General features: G+C 32.2%; 1 protein-coding gene across 4 annotated transcripts; it reads right to left on the reverse strand.

Annotated features, from left to right (window-relative positions):
• Window positions 1-4,032: 4,032 nt before the first annotated feature.
• Window positions 4,033-9,198, reverse strand: LOC126978304 (ubiquitin-conjugating enzyme E2 G2). 4 transcript variants are annotated; one of them, XM_050827057.1, is made up of 6 exons: window positions 9,050-9,198; window positions 8,710-8,771; window positions 8,529-8,610; window positions 6,885-7,003; window positions 5,564-5,704; window positions 4,033-4,359 (listed from the first exon to the last, which is right to left on the reverse strand). In XM_050827057.1, the coding sequence occupies exons 2-6, from the start codon at window positions 8,753-8,755 to the stop codon at window positions 4,229-4,231; spliced, it is 519 nt and encodes a 172-aa protein (XP_050683014.1). In that variant the 5' UTR covers window positions 8,756-8,771; window positions 9,050-9,198; the 3' UTR covers window positions 4,033-4,228. The 4 variants fall into 4 exon arrangements, with proteins under 4 accessions (XP_050683014.1, XP_050683017.1, XP_050683015.1 ...); XM_050827060.1 differs by having other exon boundaries at window positions 9,054-9,136; XM_050827058.1 differs by lacking the exon at window positions 9,050-9,198 and adding an exon at window positions 8,862-9,026.
• Between the last annotated feature and the right edge of the window lie 2,778 nt (window positions 9,199-11,976).

Raw genomic sequence — 11,976 nt, forward strand, 5'->3', positions numbered from 1 at the left:
TGACCTTTATGGATCGGTACAAAATTAATGATGTCTTGTGTGTTCTCTATCTTATTGAGTGATGGAAAGTTTGTTGGATGTTTAAATAAATCTGATAATGGTGTTTTACTTTTATTTTTACTATCCAATATCTTTTTTGTTTTATAGGGCATTGACCTGATACTGCAAGATGGTTACCTTTACAGTGCACACATACTGCTTTGTCAATAGGTATAGCACATTCTTTATACGAATGATTTTTAGTGCAGATTGAGCAACGCTGAGCATTCTTACAGAATTTAGCCAAGTGGTCAAAGCTAAGGCATCGGAAACACTGCTTAACTGGCGGCACATAAGGTCGCACTGGTAGACGCCACATCTTTAAGTGAACGTAATCTGGGAGTGAAGTAGATGACGCAAAAGTAATAATGACTGCTTGTGTAGGTTGTAATATAAAACCACTATCGGATTTGGTTTTTTTTATTATACGCCGAACAGAAATATTTTTTTTGTTGGACATATGGCACGGAGGAAATCACTCCAGACAATTCAGTGGCACCAGCTGGGATGGACGCCTTAATATTTTGTTCCCTTAAAAATGTCGTGTTGTCTAGCCAAGTGTATTAGCCAAATTGGGTCGTTCAAACACTACTCCTATCTTATATTTGTTGAGTTTCTTAAGATATTTAATGCCTTTAATGAAGCGCGATAAGTAGCTACTAAGAGTTAGCATGTCACGACTACCAAGTGGCTGTTCAGTGACACTCTCTATGAAGACTATAAATTCATGACTGGCACCTGCGTCTTCCGGATACCGGCGACAATAGTCGGCCACCCTATATGGCAAATAAAAGTCCTCGTGGTCTTCCAAACCTGTGCGCGAATCTGAGTATTCGCTACTTTCAGAGGTGGAATCTAAAATAGACTCACCTTTATCTCGTACCGGCTTGGTTTTTTTCCGCCTTTTCGACATCTCTTAGCACAAACCTAAATCACTAAATATATAGAATTTTCCTTATACTAAACAAATTAAATGATAAACATATACAAATACTTATATACTTTTCAAAAATATGAGGATTATATACAATATAATAGAAATATTTAATTTTATAGTTAAAAAGACCGCCCTAAGCAATCAGGAGTTCCCGCGCTTTTTTTCAATACCAGTTTTTTTTTTGGTTCTGTTCGTATCAATACCATAAAGTACAAACTATTTATAGATTACGTCAAATATCTTTCAAACTTCAAAATATATTTTTTTTTCTTTGGCACTGCACAGTATGCGCATTCAGCCATTAAAAACGGGGAAACGAGTTACAAAAGGAAAGAAAAAGATAAACACGGAATTTAGAAAATTATTTACATATCATCAGATTAGTACAGATTACAAAATAAAATTAATAGGTATCAAACAATTTGGTTTACGAAAGGTCGTTCAACAACTGATGCCTGTATGGCGATGTTTCGACACATATTTGATGATTGGGAGAAATCAGATACCGCCGTAGGAATATTCTGCGATCTTTTGAAAGCATTTAATTGCACCCTTGCATTATCCGTAAGATCAATTATTATGGAATAAAAAGCAAATCACTTGATCTTATTACTTCATACTTAGCAAATAGAACCTAGAAAGTAGTAATTTATAATAAACATTCATCAGAGTAATACGGATGGGCGTGTCTCAGGATTCAATCCTGCGACCTTTCTCATTCCTCGTCTACATTAATGATTTGCCATTTGTAGCCTCGAAATAATGTGAGTTTTTTTTTCGCAGATGACATCTCTTTTTTTTTAAATATTGATAGACATTTAGATTAAAAAAAAACCTGTACTAGGAAAACATATCTAAATGGTTCAAGGTGAATAATTTGTAACTTTATGCGAGCAAAACAGTATTGAATACTCCCTACCAAATGTAAAAAAAAGAATCAAAAAGGATAATATTGAATGGGGAACCTTTAAAACTTGTAGATTCTACTTCGTTTCTTGAAATAGTATTAGATGAAAATCTTCAATAGGGCGCTCATATTGAGGAAAACTCGGTGCGGCTACTTATGCTGCGAGAAAAATGAAAAATCTTACTGAGACTAACACAGCATGATTGATTTATTTAAGTTATTTCAATAGCATTATGTCATATGGAATTTTGCTATGGGGGAAAGCAGTTGGTATCAAAACAGTATTTTTTTTGCTAAAAAGGGTGATTAGGGCGAAGGCCTTATTATAAAAGTATAATCTAATTCTAGAGAATCCCTTTGAAATCACAATAAACATATAGGTAGGTATTCTAACAACAGCAACCCAATTCATTTATAATAATGTAAATACCTATAGTGTATAAGAGAAGAAATGAATACATTCAAAATAATGATATACATACCGTCCATACAAGAAATAAAAATAAAATCGCTATTCAAAAAATGGCACTCGGTAAAATACAAAATTCATTTGTTTGTTTCAGTGTGCATTTCTAACACCTTCTACATTCAAAAAGTTATAAAGAATTGCCTTATTCAAAAAGCCTACTTACTATACGATCAAAGAATATGATCATAGAGTAGTATGAAAAAAATCTACGATTGAAAAAAACCGACTTCAAAAACTGAAAAGTATCAAATAACTAAAAATTTAATTTAATACACCTCTTAATCAAAATAGTTAAGGTACCTACGGGGAAAAAATAATTGTTGATAACCTTATTTTACATACCTGGCAGCAACATTTTCATACAGTACAATTTATTTCTTGCTGCTACTTTGACTAGAATTTGTTATAATTTATGTATTGGCGAACTGACGCGTATGGCAACAGTGTTGTTAACACGGCATTCCATGTTTTTTGTAAAATCACGCGCAAAAGTTCAAATTACTATTTATGGCGATTATGTATGAATAAAAACTCATTGCCTCTAAATATAATAAAAACTTTTTGTTTTTTTTTGTGGTTTGTTATTAGCCCAGGATCCAATTGAGACACTTCAATTCAAGTAAAAAAACCCTACTAGACTTGAACAGGGCATTGATGTTGCACGAGAATGTGGGCAACGGTGATCACTCGACACCAGGTGACCCGAACGCCCATTTGTCCTCCTTTTCCATAAAAAAATCTTACTTTGCATGATTACCTAAAATAATTATTGTTCCAAGGGTACACAATTATAATCAATTTAACCCGTATGAAAAAAAAACGACTGAATGGTGATTATTTATGTATAAAAAAACACATTGAATTGGGCATCCCCCATTGTAAAACACACAGGAAGTATTATCTAAAAAGTATTCAATAAACAGTCCTTTGTTACTATTTTATAATCATTTGTTATATTTTTAAAGTGATAACCCTCACTTCTGGGATTAATTACACAAATAAAACTGAAAACAAAATTTTAGATGTTGCGGGTTTGTGTCCCGCATCGTTCATGAAATTTTGTTTTCAATTTATTTGTGTTACTATTGTTGGAGTTTACTCCTTAAGAATAGATTTTCATATAAGGCGCCCGGTATGAGAAAAATATGGAGAGTAAAACCTACACATCAAATGTATCCCATTTATGTAACGTTTTTGGTGCGCATCATTTCTCGCGCTCCTTTCACTTTTCAATTGTGTGTGTGTGTGTGTGTGTGTATATAATAGGTATATACTTGTGTGTAGCCAGCATACACAGTATATTGCGTGATAGCTTACGCATGTAGTATAATATACCTATTACGGTGTGCCAAAATGTAACTTCCTTGATGGACCTTTTAAAATTGGAATTTTGAGTGCAGATTTTAACAGTTGTGTTTGGGCATTTCCTGACATATTTTTAGGGTTAAGGATTTATTTGATTTATTAATTAATACGCTTTTATTAGCTTCTGAGACTAGACTCGATTGGACTTGATTTTGTTTAGTACCTGTTCAAAGACAATCGTTCTTGAGGAGTAACCTCCAGTCGTGCGTCGGAGCTGACACACACTTTTTTATTATTTGTATAGATTGTACTTCCCGGGTGGTTTTTATGGAGGTTTTGATGCTTTTATTTATTTTTAGCCTAATATAAAATAACTTTTTAAGTATAAATACATATTTATTTTGTCATGTATATCATATATATACAAATATCACAATTTCCATAAAAAGTCAACTAAACAATAGAATTCCGTAATATATTCAATTTACAATTAAAATTTTTCCATGAATGTTCGGAGCTTTCACACCCACGCGCTTCAACGAGTCGTCGAGTCGGGTGTTGGGTGAAATAATTATGGTCGTAATGGTGGCGGTAGTCCCAACGTTTTTCTAACCAAACATTCAGCAATTTTGTTGAATTGCTCTCGGTCTTCCCTCCACATTTTTGCTGCGTCTACATTTGCGCCACTTTCATCATTCGGTTCTGAAAATACAAACAGCATCTGTATCAACTCGTTGATAACACACATGCACTGGCATGTACCAATTATGGACAAAATTTTTATGATCATGTTAGCAAAGCCTGGGGATTTTTAGATAATGATAGTAATCCCTAATAATTAATGTTTAGTTTCAGTGATATGCGCATATGCTAAGCCGCAATATAAGAAAACGAACCACATTAAGATAATTAAGGCTATTATTATCAGTACTTACTAACTAGCCTACTAGCCACACATCCAGATTTCAAAGCCAGTTGGCTTGTTAGTTAATTAGTTAGTTGACTAGTTAGTCACTCGGGTGGGTCATGTGGCTTTCAGGCCCGAGCACCGCGTTGGTCCTAGTACTATTCTAGGTTTCACTAGCTTTGAAATCTGGATGTGTGGCGGTCCTCCACAGTGCGGTTTTCAAGGAGCTTTCTTCCGCGTACTACAATGCTGTGGAATGAGCTTCCTTGTGCGGTGTTTCCGGGACGATACGACATGGGTACCTTCAAAAAAAGCGTACACCTTCCTTAAAGGCCGGCAACGCTCTTGTGATTCCTCTGGTGTTGCAAGAGAATGTGGGCGGCGGTGATCACTTAACACCAGGTGACCCGTACGCTCGTTTGTCCTCCTATTCTATAAAAAAGGAACCCTTAAGACCGAAACACAATAATGCTCACACATTACTGCTTCACGGCAAAAGTAGGCGGCGTTGTGGTACCCATAATCTCGCCGGCAATGAAATAACTGAGCAAATGAGACTTACATCTTATGTCTCAAGGTGACGAGGGCAATTGTAGTGTAACTGAGAATTTTTTCAAAAAACTGAGCTGAAATGGGCAGGGCGTATAAATTACCATAAGCTGAAAATCCAGCTCGTCTCATTCCTTATAATTATTTAAAAAAATGATATAATCGTTTACTGATTCGAAAAGTTCACCATGCTTTTTAAAAAACTTACTAATTTATAATGTATAAAGGCCAGTAAGTGTTAAGAGATGGTACTTACTTATCAAAGAACAATATAAGGAACTGATACTGAGCACAGTATAACAATGTTACAGTAGGTGGCTTGAAGTAAAGCACTGTATCAGCTTACTGAGCATATCTAGCATTTTATAGGCAAATTTTGAATTCAGGACTTCAATATAGTAAAATATATTATAATTTACACTTAGGCTATATAATAGCTAAAATACTAACCCGCTAACATACTGACAACAGAAAGCAGTATTTTTTCAACACTCTGTACTGGAGACCATCTCTCTGCACTTGTCTCATAACCCATTGGATCATCTCCCGGAGCATGTAGAATTGATATACAAACTCTTCCATCAGCATAGACTAGAAAATACTCATATTATTAACGTAATAGGTGGACAAACAATTTCCAGGCATTGACATACAATAATCAACCCGACTCACAATCACACTCAAAATTTGTCTAAAGCAAAACTCTGCCTATGCGTCTCTTAGGCAGAGTTTTCATACATACTTTAAACATTACTGCTTCGAAATAAGGTTTTAATTTGAATGAATCTTTTATGTATCTATAGAAAATCTAATAAATGACATTTACGCCACTCGTACATTTTTTGACAACTTTTTACTAGGTAATTTGGAGTCTTAGTTATTTATACCTAGGTAACACTGAAAATCTTTAGAACTGTTCATTTAGAAACATTGCAAATAAAAACTTTTTTTGAATTTCAATTTTAGAACTCTTTGGTAACCTAATGTAATATATTGCATTCATTTGTTTTTGTAAATTGGCGACAAATATAAAACTCTTGTTACACATGAAAATGAATCTAACCCGAGAAAATGTTTTCGGTCAATGATTTATTATGAATTCCGTTGTGGGCTTACTCAAAAACAAAGCTATGATAGGCTGCAATTACCATTTCTTAATGAAGCCCCATATCATGCCATAGTATGTCAATGCTTTCAGGTTTTCTTTTTACTTATATCCCATAAAAAATGTGAACCACAATAAATTTTATATTAAAATGTTACTTAATATTTTCTGTTTTACATTATTAGAAGTCATTAAGTATAATGATTCTTTATTATTAAAAAAAAAAACATATTTTTAATGCAAACTAATGTAAAGGAATTCAACCCTAGCATCCCAAACCTAAGAAATTAGTATCACTTACTACTGGCCTACCAAAAAAGGTGTATGTAGGGCAGCATCATTTAACATCGTGTAAATCATTTGTTCTCTTCTTCCATAAGAAAGAGTTTGTCCAATTACTCTGTCACACAGATCCTATAGATAAAAGATTGTTTATATTTCTCCTAGTAATGACTACTGCTACTAAGAAATAAAGCAAATTTAGCTTTTAGCCCATTATTTCAAGAAATAAATGAAATATAGCCTAAATATAATTAATGTTACAATGGACTTAGGCACATGAATATAGTGAGTGCTTCCTTTAAATGATCTGTTTTTACAAATTCAAACAATTTTTTGATATTTGCTCAGTACTAGCAAATTTTTTTTATACTATAATATACTTACTGTTTGGGTGAAATATTTCACAAATGAACTGCATTTTTGGGGGACTAAGTGGATAATCTGGAGGAAATATTAACCTTGCAGGAAAAATTCCACCTTCAAAGCAAGTGCCTTCCGGGCCCCTGTAAATTTATGCAAATGTTAAGTTATACTCAATCAACTCAAAACACACAATATCTTTCCATTAGGCATATATATAGGGAATAAAGTATGAAATTTCCGATTTGTACTGAAAAATTGAAATTCGTTTTGTTTAATATAACATATTAATTTTAACAATATGATTACCATAATTATCTATATATTGCTGCAATCTATATATATAGGAAGTCTATTATATCTATATTTAGTCTGTCAAAAATATTATTGTAGTAAACACTATTGCTGAGAGAGGGGTCGCTCTAGTTGACGAATTTAATCAGTATGCCACTAAAGATGAGAAAAAGGGAAATTACTAGATTTATTTACTATATATTATCTATTTACTAAATTAATTAGATTTTTAATGAAGTTATAGAAAAAATATTTTTTTCAATGTATTTTACATGGGAAAGGCGAGCTGTATGCGCCAGCTCAATTTTCAAGATATTAAGCTCATCTCTTAGGAGGTTTTTTTTGTCTAACAAAGAAACATTTCAAATAACACATATCTATATACCCAAAAAAAAATTTTTTCTGACGCAGTCTAATATGTGTATAAATAACTTACTAACAATAGTTCACATGGAGATATAATTTCATATATCTCCATGATCAGCAGAACAAACCAGTGTATGGGTCACTGTTAGTAAATGAAAAATTAATTATTATGATTCTAGTTTATTACATGTTAACATTGAATTATAAATTTGGATTTTACTTTGTAGGTATATAAATATACTTCTTATAGTTATGTAAATAGTGTATTAAATTAAATGTAATTTTTTACAAAATGTCTTAAGTGAAAGTTATAAAGTGTATGGAGGGTTCCATATGAAGAAGTTTCCCAATACTAGATACTAATACCCTGGAGTTATAGAGGATTTTGATTGGCCTAAAAACCCTAAAGCTTCAACTCCTCTATTTCTGGGATGAGATCAGACACGCATATAATATATTGTCTCAAGATCCTACCGGGATTATTTTCCCATGACAATTACATTACTTTCATCAAAACATCACGACTGGACTTCTTATCAAGATATAACAATTGTAACCATCAAACTATTCCTCTTTTCAACTAAGTCCATGTTTTATTGTCTTGAGAATTATAGAAAAACAGTTAATTAATATTTAGGTACTTTAAACTTATTGAACAAACCAATTATATCTTTACTTATTCTTTACAATAACTAGGTCCACTTAGAACTACTAAAGGTCCATCTCTTCAAACTCTATTGTTAGGGTTCCACTTTAGGTTTCTACAAGTGTTTTAGAACTGTTGCAGATCTAACTGCAACTTTGCCCTTTTACCAATAAGTGTAACTCAACAGTTTAATTATTAGTAAATATTTTGCCAGTCCTAGTTTGATGTAATTAAATATACAATATCAAATGTATGTAATAATTTCAATACTCTGGCATCTTCAACCCATCATCGAGTTTGTTAACTAGCAGAAAAAACAGTATCGTACGTATATCGTAGCATAGGTACGTTTGTCTACTTACGTTATTAATGCTTCCCATTCAAAAAAATTCTCTTCATTGACTGGCCCAGCAATTATGCCTTCAGGTGGATTAATAGTTAACTCTGCATTAGATTAAAATATCTAGATTATAATATAACCTCACTGTGTTAATTTATTTTCATAAACCGACGTTATCACAAGTCACAAAAAAAATAACTCACGCTTATACTCCGCCATAAGCCTCCTAAGAGCTGAACCAGCCATCATATTCGTTTATTCACTCCTAGAAGATCGCATAAACTTACACAAGAAGAATAATAATTAGAAGTATTTTATAAAAAAATGATATTAAAATAGGTGTCAGAAATATTACTTATGTTGATATGATTTTCCTGTTATAATCGTGTAGTCAAATAAAATGTTAAAAATAAAATAAAGTTGTATGTATGTACGAAAGAATACGACCAAATTTAATAATAATAATCAAAGAGAATTTAAACACTACAACATTAATTTCTTTAGTTGATAAATATAATGAACTCTGTGGTAAGTACTCCGTACCTACTCCTTTATCAGTATACTAATTATATATATTCTTGGACCCTAATCAAGTTCAACAAACTAACTAATTAGAGCGATAGTAACTTTTTTTGATTTATGTTTTTTAATAAAATGTGATATCTCACGGCGCAGCGCACCATTCACCATTGAGTACTGATCAGTGTTGCCAGTAAGCAAAACCAAAATTATCCTTAATAACACACAAAATTATTATCGTATTTTTATCACACGTTCATTGCATTATCTATTATTTTGAGTGGTGTTTATAATATATATTATTTGACCTTAATTAAGTTCAACTAGTTATTTATAGCGTTATTATCTTTATTTTATAATTTATGTTACTCTCACGGCAGCGCACCGCTTCGGCCTCCAAGGCCCCGCCCGGCTAAGCTGTTAAAGCCTTTAGCCTGGGCTATTAGCACAGGGGAGGTTTTTAGTCGGTAGGGGGTGTTTACACTCGAACCCGACATATGTTTCGGGGTCTTCAATACTTACATGTATTGAAAACCCCGTATGTAAAAAGAAGGCAGCGCACCATTCACACATTAAAAAAATCATTTGTTTATTAATTAAATGTCAAAAGTTTTACCACTTTGATAAAGATTTAATCAAAGCTGGCACGAAAGTCATTGTAATTCTTTTTAGATTATATTCTAAGCAATGTAGGTATGCACCAACTAAAAATTTCCAAAAAAAAACAACCGACTTACTAAAAAATACTACTTATTTCAAAACATTAGATATATTAAGCACTCTAAAAGGTAGAAAACTAATTGCGTATTTTTATACCGACTCCAAAAATAACAATAATTGTAACTAGACAACATAGAATAGAATAAAATAATATATTATTTTTTACTTTTTAGTGTATAATACTTATATCTATTTTTTCGATTTTTAGCGAATATGAAGTACTAACTATTAATTTGTCTTAACAATACAGATGTGTACGCCTTCTAAATTTTACAATGCAGCAATGAACGTAAGCGCATTGCAATAATTAGAATACGTACAGTAAGAAATTCTGCCGCAGATCGCACCCTTACTACAAGTCGTTAAGAAGTTCCATTGATCAACATATTCAACAACGACAATTATTACTTGACTATAACTATGAGTCACCTCAAATATCCAGATAGCATAAAAAGATTCGGCCGAGCATCGTTAATTTGCTACTCGAATTGAAGAGTTCCGATAATTTGTGCTTTGAATCCTATAATCAGAACCTAACAAAACTCTCACCAAACTATCTTTCAAGCATATCCTTTAAAATAAAAAAAGAATCAATCGGTTGGCACAATATTGAGCTATTTGTCCATTTCTCGCAAATATACTAATAGCAAATTAAAGACTTTTATGGTTTTCTCATAGATACCATCATCAGAACTGGATCAAATTGCAATGGGACCATACGGGAAGCACCAATTTCTAAAATAAAAAAATAATTATCAAAATCGGTTGACCCAGTCGAATGTTCTCAGGGAACAAACATAAAAAAATACCGACGAATTGAGAAACTCCTCCTTTTTTGAAGCCGGTCTAAGCGCGCGGCGGTTGCTACACTCGTGGTATTTAAATCTAGGTAGGTATTATAAAAAAGTGGGTATATTATTATTATTATACTTATATAAGACTTCATAATAATAAAATATATACTTTGCATCTACATTATTAGGTAAACTAATTGCAGTTGTAGGTTTAAGCCGCTTACATTTAAAATATTATTAACTAAATGACATAGGATGTACTTGAACATTAATATTTATTATTTATCTATGGGTGAAAGGGAGTTACATTGTTGACATTTAGTTTCTAAAATAATTGTCAAAATATGAAATAACTCTGCTATTTATGAATGTGATTTTATGAAATAAAAAATATAAATTTTTAATCGTCTAAATATTTTTGTGAGACCAGGTTTATGGATTAAACTGTGCTCAGTACCTTAATTAAGAATAATAATATAAATAAACACATCTAATTTATGTGAGTAAGTAAGTAATGTAAGTGAAAATGGATCAAAGTTTTTTGGATTCCCTTCAAATGACGCCAAATTTTCATCCTTCAAATTTTGTTATTGAATTTGTACAGGTAAATACTTTTTACTTGGATATATTGTTTAATTAATTAAAAATGTTTTCTATTGATTTATTTTTAATTATGTAATTTAGTAGGTACCTATTTAAATCTCTGCCAGTTCAAAGAGAATTTAGACACTACGGGCAGTTCTTACAAAGCTATGGGTGTTCAATTTTCCCGCGGAATTGATCTCATCCAGTCTTATTTGTTACTAGATTTACGGGATTTGCTCATTTGCTTTGCAGGAAAAACTTTAATTGTATATTATGCAAAAACGATCAAGCAAAATTGAAGACCATATTTGATCCATACATGATACTTTCACCTATAAAATATTATTGCTAAGTACTATCCTAGTATATATTGATAAACGAGTAAGCGTATGTCGCTTTGATCGCGTAGATACGTTTACGTAATTCCATGGCAATTTGACAATTGTAATGGATTTAAATTTTTTGCACCCTACTTAATTTTGATAATTAACTCCATTTTACATAAGCTTTGTCCGCTAGGAAATAATTAAGTGAGAATCCCCGCCCAATCATTCCAATGGTTCCTTATAAAAGTACATTATATTACAATCTAGGTAGGTACCTATAGAAAAGCGACAAAATTTCTAAAAAATATATAATTTACAGCTGTGTGACCTACCTAGCACAGAAACGACAGTTACGATTTTATTACCTATAATATGTATACATAGAATAGATAGATACCTACTAATAAAGTAAAAAATCATTATACCATGGTGTCAAACAACTTACTAATCTATGATGCCATAACGGGCGTACAATTTGATCCGTTACCCCTCTCATGTGAGGTAGATATGCCGGATGATGAATCTG

The sequence above is a fragment of the Leptidea sinapis genome, chromosome Z (genome assembly GCF_905404315.1).
Source record: "Leptidea sinapis chromosome Z, ilLepSina1.1, whole genome shotgun sequence".
Taxonomy (NCBI): Eukaryota; Metazoa; Arthropoda; class Insecta; order Lepidoptera; family Pieridae; genus Leptidea; species Leptidea sinapis.